General features: G+C 42.2%; 1 protein-coding gene across 1 annotated transcript; it reads right to left on the bottom strand.

The window, feature by feature from the left end:
* Nucleotides 1-10550: 10550 nt before the first annotated feature.
* dmrta2 (DMRT-like family A2) lies at nucleotides 10551-13194 on the bottom strand. The gene is made up of 2 exons (XM_029254948.1): nucleotides 12467-13194; nucleotides 10551-12069 (listed from the first exon to the last, which is right to left on the bottom strand). The coding sequence occupies exons 1-2, from the start codon at nucleotides 12936-12938 to the stop codon at nucleotides 11210-11212; spliced, it is 1332 nt and encodes a 443-aa protein (XP_029110781.1). The 5' UTR covers nucleotides 12939-13194; the 3' UTR covers nucleotides 10551-11209.
* Between the last annotated feature and the right edge of the window lie 4305 nt (nucleotides 13195-17499).

Below are 17499 nucleotides of genomic sequence, written 5' to 3'. Positions count from 1 at the left end.
ACATTTTTTCTGCAGATCAACTGGAGTATTTCATTATATTAAAATGAATTTCGTACTATTCTTTCATAAAGAAATCGTCCCATTTGGAGCAGCTCGGTTGAGGATTTGAAGCATATATTACACATTAAGACACGCTTTGAGTCTGCAGAGAGTTGTGGAGATATTAGCAAGCTTTCAACATTCATGTCTCAATACATTTCACTTAAAGCTCAATCACAGTCTAAGGAAACAGTATAAAAGTTCCCTAATGTTTATAATCATATTCCATATAGAGAGTAAAACTTTATGATGTTTCTACTGCTATAAAGAGTCTCTGCCTTAGTATTTCTTTGTTAATAACATTGCAGTTTATTGTAATCCCCAAATTGTTAGCATTAACATTATTAGCAACATTAACATGATTAGCAAGTACACAGAAATCTGGTATGTGTGCTTAGAAGGATCCCATCGACACTCCTACAGACCATTTCCCCACAACTCTCCACCTTCATCTCCAAGATCATCAACTCCTCGCTCTTCTCTGGCTGCTTCCCATCTGCTTTCAAAAGTGCCCTAATTTCACCTCTGGTAAAGAAACCCTCTCCGGATCCTAACTCAGTCCAAAACTATAGGACAGTCTCCCTCCTCCCCTTTCTGTCTAAAACCCTAGAACGGGTGACCTGTAATCAACTATCTGAATTCTTCTCCCAGAACCATTGCCTCTATGGATATCAGTCTGGATTCCAAGTTGGTCACTCCACCAAGACAGAGCTCCTGGCAGTGGCTGATGCTCTCCAGGCAGCTAGAGCGGCCTCCCTCTCTTCGGTCCTCATTCTCCTCAACTTGTCTGCAGCATTTGACACTGTCAACCACCAAGTTCTACTCTCCTCTCTTAGTCAGCTTGGGATCAAAGGAACGGTACTAAGACGGATTGAGTCCTACCGATCAGACAGATCCTATCAAGTGGTCTGGCGGGGCTCCTGTTCTTCTCCTCTGCCTCTTTCAACTGGTGTCCCGCAGGGCTCGATATTGGGTCCTCTGTTCTTCTAAATTTATACCTCCTCCCTTGGCCCTGTCATTGCCTCCCATGGATTCAACTATCATTGCTATGCTGATGATACCCAGCTCTTCCTCTCATTTCCACCTGGAGCAACAGACATTTCCGCACACATTGCTGCCTGCCTGTTAGACATCTCTGCTTGGATGTCTAATAGATCTCCCAGCTGGCCTGTCTTTCTGTCATGGTCTCTTGATCAAACTGGACAACTCACTCATTTTGCCTACCTCCTCACCTTAGAGTGATGATTGAATCATTCTATCTTTCTCTCAGTACATTGAAGTCACAACCCAGACCAGCAGATATATCCTGAATAACATCTTCAGGATCCACCCTTACCTCCCAACTAATTCTGCACAGTTACTTTTCCAGGCCATGGTGGCATCTCGTCTGAACTACTGCAGCTCTCTCCTTTCTGGCCTTCCCACTACTGCCATCAAACCTCTACAGCTGATACAGAATGCTGCTGCCCAAGTTGTGTTTGACTTGCTGAAGCATTCCCATGTATCTCATTTCTCTGCACTGGCTTCCTATAGCTCTTACAAACACACACACACACACACACAGTCTGAAACCACTTGTCCCGAGCAGGGTCGTAGCGAGCCAGAGCCTAACCTGGCAACACACTGTGCGAGGCTGGAGGGGGAGGAGACACACCCAGGACTGTACACCAGTCCATCGCAAGGTACTTCAATCCCACACCCACCAGAGAGCAGGACCCGGTCAAACCCACTGTGCCACCACGCCCCCTGGGCTTCCTATAGCTGCCTGGATCAAATTTAAGACCCTGGTTATGGCTTACAAAAGCATCAGTAGAACTGTTCTCAGCTGTCTACAAAACTTGATCATCAACTACACCCCAACCAGAATGCTACGCTCCTCGACATCTGCCCCCAACAGTTTCTTGCCTGAGGCAGTCAGACTACTCAACACCTAGCTGCCTCCCAACGCTCACCCAGCTCTGTCGAACAATTAACTCAGCACTACATTACTCCATAATTGCCTACAGCTCACAGCCATACCCGTGTCCACGTCCTGTCCTGTGTATTTATTTATTGTCTTGTGCTATGTTCTGTGTTGCACCATGGTCTCCGAAGAAACATTTCATTCCACTGTATACAAGCTGTATAGAGGAATGACAATAAAAACTACTTGAACATGAACTTGAACTTGAAAGGTAAAGCCTGAAAGTTCTCGGTTCTGGCTCTGTTGTGGTGGAACGACCTCCCCCTCTCACTCAGAATTGCTGAATCCTTGTCCACATTTAAGAAGGGTCTTAAAACTCACCTCTTCCAGACTCACTTTGCCCATGATCTCTAGAGTTCATGTAAGGTGTAAATGCTCATGCACCATAACTTTAAGATCATGCCCAGATAAACCTTTACAAAGCTGCTCCTGTAATGCAATGTGAATGTTTATACATCTCAAAAAAAATTACTAGGGAGGTGATTTGGAATCAAATGACACATTACGTTACAATTATTTCATTTATCAGACACTTTTCTCCAAAGCGACTTCCAAAGAGCACTATGTAGTGTTATCAGCCCACACCTTATTCACCAAGGTGACTTACACTACGTAGGATGAGTTACTCCTCTATACATCAGTGAAACACACTCTCTCTCACTCACACGCTATAGGTGAATTAGAGTCATGAATTCATCTGAACAGCATGTCTTTGCACTGTGGGAGGAAATCGGAGAAAACCCACGCAGACATGAGGAAAACTTACAAACTCCACACAGACCAAGTGGGGACTAAGCTTTATTTGAAACTAAATTAGCAGATTGAATGTGGACTGAGAACTGCCGCACACTGCAGTAATAGTATTTTGTAACCAAGCAAACATTACAAATTGCTTTTAAGTCTTAAGAAATTATCACATTTTGTATAGGTTTGCACTACACACTTATGCTATATACTGGATTGCTTGTGTATGACTCACTTCTGATACAAGTGATATGACCCTCTATCCTTTAGACTGTTAAAGATGCAAGTACATTTCCAAATACTTAAAGTACTGTTATAGGCAAAAAAGAAATAGATTTTAAACGTAACATTATTTGTGTCAGCATTCACGACCCTAGTAGGACAAGCGTGTAAGAAAATGGATGGATGGATGGATGGATGGATGGGTTTTTTGCCACAGTCCTAAAAAATGCATTTTCAGTGAATTGGTGTCTCTAATTGGTCTTAGTGTGTGAATTGCTCTGAGTGAGAGTGTTACAGTGCTCTGCTGTATGATAGGGTAAATGAATAGTGGCTTAGTATAGGGTATCTAGCATTTAAAGCCATCTTAACAAAGACACCAGCTAAATATTTATATACAACCCTAACACTGTAAATCATTTTGGGTCAAATAAAACAGATAGGGTAGTAACATCCAAGCCTAACACTGTATGTGACTTTTGGAGAAAAGTCAGGGTACCCTCTGAATGGAAAGAGTACTACATCACATTGGAACCCTCAAAGAAACACACACTACAGGCAGTTCAGAATCACCAATTTGCCTGAAACACATCTCTGTACTGTGGGAAGAAACCAGAGCACCCAGCAGAACACAAGTCGCCAAACACGAGAACACTGAACCTCCACACAGATAATAACATAATATACAAATTGAATTATGCAGTATTATGTGGCTAAACTGACTCTTAAAGGGGTTATTTAATTTGACCAATTTTATTGTGCACACAATCTAATACAAGGCTGAAGAAAGATCAAATAATCTAATATTGAGGAATATGCTGAAATGGGGGTTGAGAGGTTTACATTCTGTAAAGCACAGCTATCAAGCGTATTTCCAATATATTGCATATCATATTAAACAGAGTTGCACTCTGAATTCTACTGTGGCTTATTTCATAGAAGTGTTTTATACATGAGATCTATTCATTTTAAAGTTAATTCATAGCTACAGAATTTCTTTGCAACATAAATATGCAAAACATTTCTGGTAAAACACAAGATTTGGCGTTACACATGAAGCTGCATATTAAACTGTTTTTCATTATGTAGAAAGTTTTGTTCTGTTAAAGTACAGCACCTCATTTGAAAAACATGGGGGAAATAGCTAAAGGTGCATTAGACAAAGTTCCTTAATTTCCTGAATGAAGTATTTATTCCATTTAAATAATCTCTTTACTAAACAACAAAACTAACATGAATAGCAGTATTTCACATACAGAAGCATTCTGATAAATAAAAGAATGATTTTCTGCATAACAAGGATCTGAATTGGAATGCATTTTTGGCAAAGTCCTTCATGGAGTACTCCTTACTGATCTAATTTGCCTTAGCTGTATTTCCCTCCTCTACTGTTCACAGCGACACTTGCTGTGATGTCCAGAGACCTGAATGCAGAACTGGGCAAATACCTAAACGCTCCAGGTGTGTTACATTCCGCAAGCCTGCTTCCCACAAAGTGAAATGAAGTATATGAAGTATATGGCTCCCAGAAGGCACACTAGTGGAGATGTGGACTAATATTCACCCCTCTCAAGAGAGTATGATATCATGCTTTGAAGGGAAAAATTGCTGGACTTAACTAAACTGGGAGAGAAAGGGGGTAGATGTACAGAAATAATGGCATTTATATTAAAATAACAACCTTGCTTCAACAAATCTGCAGTCTGGCAATGAGGTTTGAACTCATTTCTTCACAAGAATTGCTGGTGACAGTTACTATTGATCTGCTGAATTCCATCACCACCACCATCATCATCTGAAACCACATGTCCCATACAGGGTCGCCGGGAGCTGGAGCCTAACCCGGCAACACAGGGTGTAAGTCTGGAGGGGGAGGGGCCACACCCAGGACAGGACACCAGTCCATCACAGGGCACCCCAAGCAGGACTCAAACTCCAGACCCACCGGAGAGCAGGACCCGGTCAAACCCACTGCACCACCACACCCCCTTCTGCTGAATTCACTCACACACACACCATCTGAACCGCTTGTCCCATACGGGGTCGCGGGGAGCCAGAGCCTAACCCGGCAACACGGGGCATAAGGCCGGAGGGGGAGGGGACGCACCCAGGACGGGACACCAGTCCATCGCAAGGCACCCCAAGCAGGACTTGAACCCCAGACCCACCAGAGAGCAGGACCCAGTCCAACCCACTGCGCCACCGCACCCCCTTCTGCTGAATTCAGATGTATAAAAAAAATATTATCATACAATCGATGAAATATCCCATCTGAGACAGAAAGTGATTTAAACGAAAGACGTTAATTTATAATTGAACAAAAGTAAAGAAGTTCTCCTTAACTTCTTTGGAAATAACTTTTGTACCATATTTGGTCGTATGTATGTTGACATATGCCTCGCTAGAATTTTATGGTATAACCTACCCAGCCCATTCTTCACAGAAATTGGTCTAAATTCTGTTGCGTCCCTTGGTGTAGATGTTTTTGGGATCAGGGTTGTTCTGCTAGATCTAAATTTTCAGGAATTGCCCCCGACACTAGGATTTCATTAAACAGGAGGCACAGGTTGTAAGCGTTGATGGCTTTGATAGATCCATTAAGTAGTCCATCCAGGCCTGGAGCCTTGTTGTAACACAAGCTCTTAACCATCGCTCCTGCTTCTTCTACAGTAATAGGGTTAAGCATATCGTAATATGTTGTTCCTGATTTCACCGGGGGCCTTGGGTCATTGATTTTATTTTCCTCTAGTACCCCTCTCCAATATACGAGTTTGTATTCGTCCGATACTATACTTCTTATCCCACTCACCCATGAGAATAACATCTGTGGCCCTCTTCCTGTTCTTTTTATATAAATTTTGGATTTTTGCATAGTGGTTATGCCCAAGGACTCTTCTGGTGGTCGTTGTATCTGCGCCTTTTCCCCTGCTTGATTTCCCTGTTGATGGATATGTCTTCCCCCCCCCCCCCCCCCCTCGTCGGCTTTACGTTTCCTTGGGGGCATTACGGTATCGAGTAATTGTTCGATACATCGGTCGACATCTCCGGCTGACTCTTCTATATCCAAAGTGTATGTAGGGCTATATAGAGATTGAAAGGCAGGACTTAGATTATCGTACGGTATAAAATCCCGCACCCATTGGGCTACATTCTTCAACTTGTTCTCTTCTTCAAGCAGTATGGTGGCTGGCTTCTCTAGAGATGGAGACTTTCTGCCCTGGAGTGGGTGGGAGGTTTGGCGCTCATCCTGAAGCGCCGAGCCGCCTTCTTGTAGAACCTCGAGTATCTGCCTGTACTGATGTTTCTGCCGTACTTTCTTGATGGAATCTACTGTCCGTTGTGGCCATTGCTTATGCATCAGAACATTGACGTTTAAACTTTCCCTTCGTGATGTTTCCTTATTTGAAGTTCGATGCCAGCGATTTCAGACAGTTCAGCATCCTCCTTGTCAAAGCGCTTCTTCTTTATCTCCACTTTTCTCTCCTCGGACCTGATTGAATGGTATACCTCGGGGTTGCCGGCGGACATGGAGAGATAGTCCGGCCTTGGATTTGAAACATCTGGCACAGTGTTAAAATCCATACAAAGACGAATCGGGTGCTTGTCCCATGGTTCCTTAGTCTCGTTCTGTGGACAGGACTTCTTTACATTTTAGAGTTCTAGGAATCAAGTCAGATTTGACGCTTTCCAATTTGGCACGTTAACCAGGCAATTTCCATTAACCGCTGTTTTCAGATGTCGACAGCAGGTGGTGCTGTTGTCAAAGAAAAAGAGACGCTCGCATACGTCACAGGTCTTCCCTCCCGCTCTCCCTCAGACGTGTACAGTTACTCATACTGGCTGACGCGTATTGGGAGGTTGTTGCTGCTGAAATTCCGCTGATTTAGGCAAACGTTTATTTTATTTGTTCGCGTTGTTTCCCGGCGACTATTTGTGTAGTTATTCTCTGCGTCGTGTATCTTATTATTGTTATGTGATCCAGTGTTTTTCCACGGTTACGAGGAACGATGCTGACATACTAACTAACCGCGGGGTGCGTGTGTGTGTGTGTGTGTGTGTGTGTGTGCGTGTGCGTGTGTGTGTGAGACACGCAGCGCTTCGAATAAAATATAATCTCAAATTCCTGTACCCGAGCCCGAAGTGATTCCACTTCAGTGCCACGTAAATCTCCGTTTAACTGAAGTACCTATTATTAATTATCACGTGTTTATGAGAAATAAAATTAGTCTCTCACTGATGTTATTTCATGCGTGTACAGTTACATTATTTATTATATACGTGCATACAACAGTGCGCGAGAAAATGGATGGAAATGTTAAAGTGGACAATCATTATCTACTTTATAATGATTATACTGTAAATTAAATCAAATGTAGGTAAAAATAATGATGAGCCAGTGTGAGTTTCGGTGCGGACGGGTGTCATAAATTTCCATCGTTAAACTGCTGACGATTTAAAATACTAAAGTGCTCCGTTTGTACACCGGTGTGAAACTTTTGTCGCATGTACGGAGCAGCGCCTTTGTAAAGTGTCAAGTTCAGCTGCTTTCTGTGCGTTAGATCAGATCCCGTCTGTTCAGGCGCAATGTTAGAAAGGTCATTACCGACCTGAGGTCAGTTGTAGCGGTTTGACACCGTCAGTTACAGGCCTCTGACACCAGGTGGCGCTTGTACACTGTAGCTGGACGACAGAGCGGTCTGCGAAGGGCGAACTCTGCTCACCGCTGTTCTGGTGACATACAGACGAATGAAGGCGAAAAATGTTTCTTAGTGGTAATAGGGGGAAAAAAAAAACAGAAAATCAAACTGTTAATTTGCATTGCTCACTTTACTATCAGTGATTAATCCTGTTCTTACATCCTCAGTTATTTAATTTACTCCATTATGGTTGAGTTGGAGGCTATGAGTTGTACGCCGCTGGGGGGAAAGTCTGCCAAAGGAATACTCTAAATGTATTTAAATATGATCAGAAATGATCCTTATGTGACTTTCTGCTGAGAGCATTTTGGAAAGTGTTATTTACATATTGTTGTGTGAAATTAATGTTTTATCGTACTTTGACAGCAAACAGCTCAACCATTTCCTGACAAGGGATGCACTACTAATATTAATTGTTTGGAATATGTATGTAAATAATTGCGCTCGAGATGTACGACATGGGTGAGCTTTACCTGAATCCGTGGTAAACCGTGTGGAATGTTTTTTGTAAGAGGCTACAGTACCGAAAACGGGAATTTTGTGCTTTAAAGATGAACGGTAGACGGTGTCATGGCGGCGCGCAGGGACACAACATTTGATTGTAACGATGTCACGAAAACTTTTGTTTTTCAACACGAGAAACAATTTTTTATTGCTTAAAAAAATAAAATGCAGTTTTCCTCAAGTGCGCAGTTCTTATTTCCAGAGCTTGTTCGATGGCGTGTGATGAGGATGCAGAAAAGAGCTCTCAGTGAAATACGGCAGTTTTTGCCGAAATTGTTGAGCGTTTCAATCAAGACAGTTTCATGATCTCATTGGCAGCGCTTTTTAAATGAAAGGATAAAAAAAAAAAAAAAGAAAAAAAAAAAAAAACTTCACCGCATCTTTTCATCTCTTTAGGAGAACTTTGACCTGCTGGCACTTGGAGAGCTGAAAACACACAGCACCATCAAAATTCACAATGAATGTTCGTAAAAGTATGATATAAAAGCGGTCGCTGTAAGGATGAATCAGTCTAGCGAAGAGATATTTGATATTTATTGCAGTAAATCATGTACTTTATCGAGTGCGTATTAAGGGGCCTCTTCGGAACCTATAAGTGTCAGTTTTCTTTTCCCGCCGGCCATTAAATGAACAAGGCCGAAGGCAAATCCCCCTCCGCTGTTTACACTCTTATATTTGGCGGGCAAGTAAACATTTTCCCAGTGCCAAGTGAGGGCGGACCGGTTCCCGTTTCCATGGTGTCACTGTGCCGTGCCGTGCCGAGCCGAGCCGAGCCGCGCCGCGCCGCGCCATCTTGGTTCGGAAACAGGAGGAACCCGCTCGCGCGCGGACTCTTCAGCTCGTCTGCACGCGCCTCACCGGCCCCTCTAATGTGCCGCCGCCCCGATATTTCAGTCAGTGAGTGAGTGAGCGCTTGTCAAAGAGTCATTGGGGCGACTGAGAAGTAACTGTACTGCTGACGACGCAACTGCACGGAGGTCTAGTGAGGGAGAACTAAAGCAAAGCTAAATAATTAAGTTGAAATTCGAGTTAGTGTAGTTTATTATAACGATTAATAAATCATGCCTTATTTACCTCTTACTCATGATTTCTATATAGTCTATATAGTCTGTATATTTCTATAGTCTAGTCTGTATATTTCTATATAGTCTCCTACCCAGACAGAGACTCGCCGTAGTCTGGTTTTTAGATTGCTGTCTTGTCGGTTCTTTGTTCGAATCCCACTCCTGCTATAGTGCGCTTTGTCGGTACAGTAAGAATACCCTGCTTTATGACCGGGTAAATCGCTGTCAATGCGTTTGTCTAACATTTTGTCAGTTGTTTTGGAGAAAGAAAGGAATCGGCTAAGCAACTATTCACATTTTCCAGGGGAGAAAATGACAAAGCGCCTTGTAATGACACTCGCCGTTCTCTACAAAGGAAATTCACTGATATTGATTGTTATGGTTCTCTATAAATATAAAATTATTACAGCTCGACTTAAATGAATCGGACACAGTGAGCGGCAGAGTGTTGCACTATATCACATCACCAAAACGAAGTGTGAAGGAGCTGGAAGTTTTTCTATTGTTTTTAATATTTGCAGTTCATCCCAGGGCTTTGGATGTTTCCATTCAATACGTATGGTGTGTTAATTATTTTGATTTTTATATTCCCTAGTGTAACAAACATATTTTGGAAAAAATACAAGCCATAACTACATTTGTATAAATTTTTACAAATTCTACTTTGCCTCATGTTTTGAAAGATATTCTCAATAAACTACGGATAATTGCAAATTTACAATGTAATCGTGCTATACAGGTAAGTATATGTATATTATCAAAAATAATTATCAGTATTATTATTACACAGATATTTTCCAACGCTAAATTAGTGCTGGGTGCTTGTTTCTTCGTGTCGATTAAACCGTATGAGCACGTGCGATATATGAAATAAACCTGTCAATTACCCCCATTTGTAGAAAATAACATTTATTTCTAGCGAATGCAACACATTATTGGACTGTACAGCTGACAACATAAAAGGAAAGCAAGACTTTAAGCACATTTATGAATGGCATCTTCTGCGAATTATTTGCAGAACTATTTTAAACTATTTTTGCTGATTATCCTGGGTAGAATACGTTTACAAATATAATTATCTAGAAATGCAATATACAGTAATTTTGGAAAGGAACTACAAAAGAGGCACAAAAACAACAGAAAATGCCTAAAATTAATTAGTTGAAACGTTAGGTTTTGTGTTATCGATTGGACACAGAAAATAGCTACACATTATAGTAATAACTTAAAAATATTGATTTTAAAGAAACGTGTACATTTAAAGGAATGGCAATTACTTAATCCCCACAAATGATGACAATATTAGTAACTAGAGCTGCAACAGTTTTGGTAACAGAAATAAGAGGAAAAGAAGGAAAAATATAAAGAAAATTCCCCTTGGAACTCTCAATTATCGAACAACCATGACCCTTGAAATTAGATGTACCTTATAAACTTGGTAACTATAACTTGACTTTATATAGAATTAACCAAACTGCAATCCACAATTTTCAAGACCGATACTGAGAGTGTGATCATTTGTTTGTAATTTATTTTTGTTGCAAGAAATGTATGTCACTCATCCGACTGGTCAAGTTGCATCAGCGTTTGTCATGTAGGATTACACGAGATTTGGTTTAACCTAACACCACACCAAGAAATAATTAAGAAACACAGTCATTCCAAACAGTTACTCAATCAGATTATGTGACTGCTTTTTCTTCTTTTTTTTTTTGCTTTTTCAACTTTGCCACTAATGGACATGTTTAGGGTTTTAATTTAGTTCTACGTCGTGGTTCTCGACGTGCAGGCTTTAGGCAGCATTTAGAAACGTTGGCTTGACATGCTCCTCAAGACAGGTGAAACTCGGGGAAACGAAAAGTCTGTACAAGCAGGTAAATCGTCACCAGAGTCGCCTGCTCCTACAAATGAGGTCCTTCTCATGTCCTTCCTCCTGTGTGATCTCCTGCATGGACCGGACCCCTAGCGTGACTAGTCGCTCACTGTTTGTCCGGGGTGTTGTTCACCAAAGGGCCGTACAGTCCGTTGGTGTAGCCCTGCTCCTTGTGCAGCATCGTTCTGTCTCTTATCAAGTCGCTGAACGCGTAGTCCATGGGCGGCCTGAAGCCCAGGGTGGGCATCAACCCCGCCGTGGAGTACGGGGTCATGAAGGCCAGTCCTCTGCTGTGGGCCGAGTAGGCGAGGCGCAGAGGGTTCAGGCCCAGGTGGGTGCCGAGAGGGTAGGCGCTGGGGTCGGCGGCGAAGGGCGGCGCGTTGGGCTGCAGGGGAGAGAAGGCCGACCTGTTGCTCAGAGTCATGGCTCCCGGTAGGATGGGCCTCGGGGCGGAGGCTGAGGGGGACTGCACACTCTGGAGCATCCTCTCTGCCGCCCACGACTCCTCGGGAGCCTTGGACTGCGCGCTGTTGTTGAGGATCTGCTCGATGGCCTGCACCACGTCCTTCCCGCAGCCCTGCAGGACCAGCTCGAGGACGCTGCGCTTGTGGCTCGGGAAGACCCGGGTCAAGATGTCTATGGCGTTCATCTGGCGGGAGGCGGCGGACGACGGCGACGGCGACGGGTCCTGCTCCTCTTTCTCCGTCTCTGATCCCGAGTCGGAGCCGAGCGGACTGACGGAGCCGGGCGTTTCCTCTCCGTCTTTCACACCTTTGGACACAGGAGAGCTGATGAAGGACTCCCCGTCGCCGTTCTCGGAGCCGGAGCCGTGTCGCACGTCCGGGGACGAAATGCCAGGCACGGATTCGCTGTCCGTGGACACGGACTTGCCGAGAGCGTGTTGCGGCGTCACGGAGCGCGGCATCTGGGCTTTGGGGAACAACTCAAACTTTTGCACGTTTCCATCTGTGGAACAAGAAGGGAGACACGTTTCAAGGACGTCCGCCTTCGCTGCGCTTTTATTTAGGCTTCGTCATTTTTCAAGTGAAGCGAGTGTGAAACCAGAAACGAAAGTTAGGGAGAAGGAAGCGTGCTGAGAAAATCCTTCTTTTTCGTGTCAGTTGGTAAATCATCATGTTTTTTTAAACATACAACTTTAGACGCTACAGACAAACTGGCCAGCAGTAACAACAACAATAAATATTATTATTAATAATAATAATAATAATAATAATAATAAAAACTTGTCGGATTCATAAACACAACGCCTACACCAGCACAGTCCTTGTTGCACAACAACAACAGGCGAGCCCGTTAAGTTAACAAGTCTAACAAGATGAACAGGGACGGATATGAGACTCACCAGAGCTCGTCTCGCTGCTCACGGAGCCGAACACCTCGTAGTTCTGCCGCGGCGGGATGATGCCGTTGGCGGCGGCGAGCGCGAGCCCCTCCGCGGTGCCGTAGAGCAGCTGCAGCTCGCGCGCCTCGTTCTCCTCCTGCGCCTGCTGCCTCCTCAGGGCCACCTGCGCCGCCATGACGCGCTGCCGCTCGGCGATCAGCGTGCACTTGGCGCACATGCAGTCCTTCCAGCGGCAGTAGCGCTTGTGTCCCTTGAGCGCCGACACCACGCCGTGGTTCCTGCAGCGCGCGCATTTCGGGGTGCGCGGGTACTTCTCCGTGGCCCGCAGGAGCAGCGGCGGTGCCCGCAGGAGGCTGCTGGCCATGGAGGCCGGGATGGAGGCGGCCGCGGCGGCGGCTGCGGCGGCGGCGGCGGCTCCAGGGTGGACCTGGGACCCGGCGGGGGCCGTGGGCATCTCTGGTCGCATGTCCATCTTTCTTGTTTCGGCGTGAGAGGAAGCGACGTATTTGATCAGCAACTCTTTTTTGTCGCGCTGTCCGTCGCTATAATATTAATTTTTGTCAGGAAGGAAATACCATCAACGATTGCTTATTATTTTGTGATGGATTGCAGAGGATTAATAAATGTGAGATCTAGAGAGCGTCTTAGCTCGGCTACGTGCAAACTGAAAAGTTGACGAAGCTGAACGGAAACATTTGCGCGGTCGGTGAAACGTGAGTCGTCGCTCCCTTGGCCGTTCGCTGATGACGACGTTACGTAGAAATCGTTGTATTTCTTTCTTTCGCTACACTTAAATACGCACTCACCGCCAACAACTGCTTTTCAACAGTTACGCACTAAGACACGTCCATGCGCTGACTGTGTGAGAGTCTTCAAAGTTCTGTTTCGCCTCCAGGCTTCTTCTGACACTTGGATGTTTCCTGACAATGTCAATCCTTTCATGAATGCGGCGGGCGATCCAAAAACTCGAGAAACGAGCTGAAAACGGGTAAAAACACGCGATTATTCACCGAATGCAAGCGTTGACGAGATATTCGGATACGATCTTAGGATGTGCCACGTGCCGAGTTACAGTTCTGAAGAAAGACACTGCACATCGGATTTAAAATCCATTGGCTTCCATTCATTGATCTGTTAGAAAGCTTGAGAGCCGAATTGAGTGCGTTTCGGCTGCGGACGTGGACGTGGACGCTCCCGCCGTGTCCGTGCTGAGACACTAACTAAGTAGAGAGGTTGCTACTGGATACACATCTTCTCTCTCTCTATTGTTGCTGCTGCGTTTTCATTAGACAAAATTTGACAACAGTGTGGCGCCTGTCATTGGTCAAAAGAGGGAGGCGCCGTCTGATTGGCTCGTCCGTTTTTTCAACTGTGTCCACCTGAGTTCTTTCTTCAGTAGCAAGTGTTCAAAATGTGAGGGAGATCCTGCAGAGCTGCAACACTGCTTAAAACAGACTTTTTAGAATTTAAGATCAAAGTAGCTTTCGTTTAGTATAAACAAACATCTGTGTAAAACCAGAAAATAATTATTTAATTCCCCATTCATTTCTTATTTTCTGCCACGGAAAATAACTAATTATGCAAAAAAAAAAAAGGGCTCTACGGGGTTGATACTTCTTATTTTTTGCTTTATTTGTGCATTTTCCTCTGTACATGACATGCAATTCCCAAACTAGATGTAACAGATCTAAATAGACTAACAGATTTAAAACCCACTAAGAACCAATTTTAAATGACCAGTCTGGCTTACTGTACAATTTAGCGGAGTCGGTTATTAATTGTTACGATGACGTCATCGCCAGTCAAGGAGCCCGTAAAGTGACCAAGGTAAGTAACCATAACCCATACCTGGATGAGTAACAAGTAAGGAATGTGCATGGATTTAATTAACTGCCAAAAGAGCATACTGACGAAATAAGGATGTAACTATTCTTTTCGAATTAAACATGTAATGTATAATTTATATAATGGATTTTTTTTTTTTGCATAATTGCATTTACTTCATCTGGTTTCTTCGCAGCCACTGCTGAAATGTAGAATTATTTGGTTTCGCGGGTACAAAGTATGCAATAATGAGAACTTTGTAAATCGGAATGCACCTTTTTAATTTAAAATGCTGCCTGTAAAGTGAAAAAAAGTTAACAAGTCAAGAAAGAGGACGGAAATAAAAGTATTCATTTTTTAATCGATTACTGTAACGAATTAAAGCTTCATTTTTTGAGACACGCTAATACGGAAATAATTTATAGATATCATCTAGAAGTATTCCTTCAAAATATAAATCCTTATAAGTGTTTGTTCTCCTGCGTTTACATTCCTTAACGGTATTTCCAATTTATGTGCCTTTGCTTCGCTACGTATTACCGTTAACTACCTCAAGTATTTATACAGATATTTCCTCATATAAATTATGGAGACAATTTTATGAAATCACCCGGAAATGTTTATAAGTCGTAAAATATATTTCATCATATAAAATGTCTAAAAATTACCACATTATTCATGTCTGATTTAAAAAACACTTAACCAATTATATATATTTTTACGCAAACATTTAGATGTGTATTATACATAAATTTTACTTAACCAATCATTATTATTAGGGATCACGTTGAAATATTTGTTCTATTGTTCTGTAAACAACATAATTTAACACTTGCTTAATGTCATTTTAAGACAGTTGAAAGTGTTATTTAGAGCGTTAAAACAACACATATTCAGAATGTATCAGTATTTTGTCCGAATAGCCTACACGATCGCGCGGAATTGTTTTACTTTTGCACGATGCTGTGAACAAAGAGATGAAGAAATGAAGAGAGCGGTGTGAAAGAAAAGGAGGTTCCACGGGAACTGGGCTCCGAAGTTGACGCTCCATCACTGCACTGTAGAGCCTCGTACCGGAGCGCAAACCGCCAGGATCCACTCGTGTCTCACGCGTCACGCACAAAATGGGCTTCACATAATAAACCTGCTTAATTCCATTTCATTGTACAGTTTCAAAAATGTGATTGCGAACCGGTTACATGTTTAATCAAGCCTTAGATTAAAAAGCACTTTTTTTACACGACTTTTATTCAATTGAAGAGCGTAGGTCTATTGAAAAAATTTTTACAGAGCTGTATTAGAAAATAAATATTTCATAACTAAATTCAAACATCCAAAAAAAACCCATTTATCCTGCTTCTGGATTTTCCTTACATTTACAATTACATTTCCATGTAATTTATACTTTTGTCCTTAAATTGCCCTAGAAATAAGACAACTGATACAAGTTTTTAAAAAGAGACACTTTAAATTTAAATTATAGTTTATTTCTACATGAGCACATATAACGACAGGCAAACAAATTGTCGGCTATATCAAGAAATCACCTAATGTAGTTTTATTTAGCGACTTCCAAGGAATTCTTTCTTGGCTTTGTCATTTTACACACAAGTGGAAAAACAAAGTTCTGAGCTCGAAAGTGACCTTTTTTAAACCTTGATTCAATTATATGAATTTAACTCTTCAGAGACATATGCATATTAAAATCTGAATATGACTTTTCTATATATGATCAGCTCGCTTCAATTTATTAATTCAAGTGTAATTTTATACTCGAAAATGTTTAATTTTTTTAGAAAGTAAGATGGTTTACAATGCGTTAATCCCTAAAATTAAGTGGCAGATTCACTTAAATCGTATGCATTTACACTATGGACTATAAACACAAAATCAGGGAAGTATAGAATAGTATTTGGGCTTTTACAAATGAATGAACGATAATTTCTTTTTTAAAATTCCAACTACACACCGTATCAGTTATTCAGCAGGTACTGTAGTTTTTGGATCTGAAGGTGCAGGGTTCGAATACCATTTCTGCTGTTGTACCCCAGATCAAGGTACTTTCCCTGGTCTGATACAGTAAGAATACCCACCAGAATAAAAGGATAAATAATTTTAAATTGATTAGCTAATAAAGTAAGTCACCTAATGGTAACAACAACAAAATAATAATAAGAATAAAAATAATAATAGTAATAATAATTATCATCATCATCATCATCATCATCATCATTCACACTAGTTCCCGTTCCGTGCCAGATCACATCTAACGGTCTCTTTATTGTAACCACACCTCACGGGTACGTGGGTATGTGTGCTGTCCACGCTGCTTTCGGCTCCTCCGTTCCTCCCCGTGTCTCCCTGCTTCCACGCCATCTCCATCGCCCACTTCCAACTGTTTACACACTGAATCACAGTAAGCAAATGCCATCTGTTTCCCCCGCTGCTTTCATCTGCACCTTTAATTACCCAACCGACGGACTAATAGAGACGATATTAAACTAAATCTTTCTGACATTCAAAGTAATTATCTCGGCGGCGATCTCACAAGAATGAAAATTACCATCTAAAAAGTAAATCTATGTTCATAATGATACCACATGTAGATATGGCAGGGGAAAAAAAAAAAAAAAAGTGGTTCTGTGAGGATGTTCTTGTCACAGGCCAATTGGAATTACACGTGACAACTCTTATTTATCATCCACGCGCATTTGTTTAGTGTTCGTGTAATTTTGGTCATTGTGACACTGCACAGAACAATCACGTTTATTCACCTCCAGGTAGCTACAGATGAAATGTGTCGATTTCACATGACGTGCAATAAAACGCCAACTTCTTAACGCTTTTTTTTCCCCAGCAATTAACGCAGCGCAGCAACACGGGGCAATTAAATAAAATTAGAACCGCGTGCATAATCTGATCCCTAAACGAAAGCAATTTCATTTTTCATATTAAAATAAACCCCATTCTTTATTCTTATTTGTATTTAATTCGCACTACTTTTCCAAACAGTCCCAAATAATTAGCCGCTTTTAATTAGCTCCTCTAGTATTTCCAATTAAATTCCAGCGCACAATTAAAAGTGACTAGGGGGCACTTTGAAAATTCAACATTCTTTCAACAGTTCATTAGACCTATGCAAAAAAAAAAAAAAACCCCTCGCAAAGCTTTTCACTCGCCTAAAATATGCTACAGATGACTGAGTTTTT

Source organism: Scleropages formosus, chromosome 9, assembly GCF_900964775.1.
Source record: "Scleropages formosus chromosome 9, fSclFor1.1, whole genome shotgun sequence".
NCBI classification, from domain to species: domain Eukaryota; kingdom Metazoa; phylum Chordata; class Actinopteri; order Osteoglossiformes; family Osteoglossidae; genus Scleropages; species Scleropages formosus.
Note: the sequence above shows the minus strand (reverse complement) of the source record. Positions and strands in the feature narration are given on the sequence as shown.

Coding starts and splice junctions, on each gene's coding strand:
- dmrta2 (XM_029254948.1), bottom strand. CDS start 12,938: ATGGACATGCGACCAGAGATGCCCACGGCCCCCGCCGGGTCCCAGGTC. Junction 12,070..12,466: donor GAGCAGCGAGACGAGCTCTG/GTGAGTCTCATA, acceptor CTTGTTCCACAG/ATGGAAACGTGCAAAAGTTT.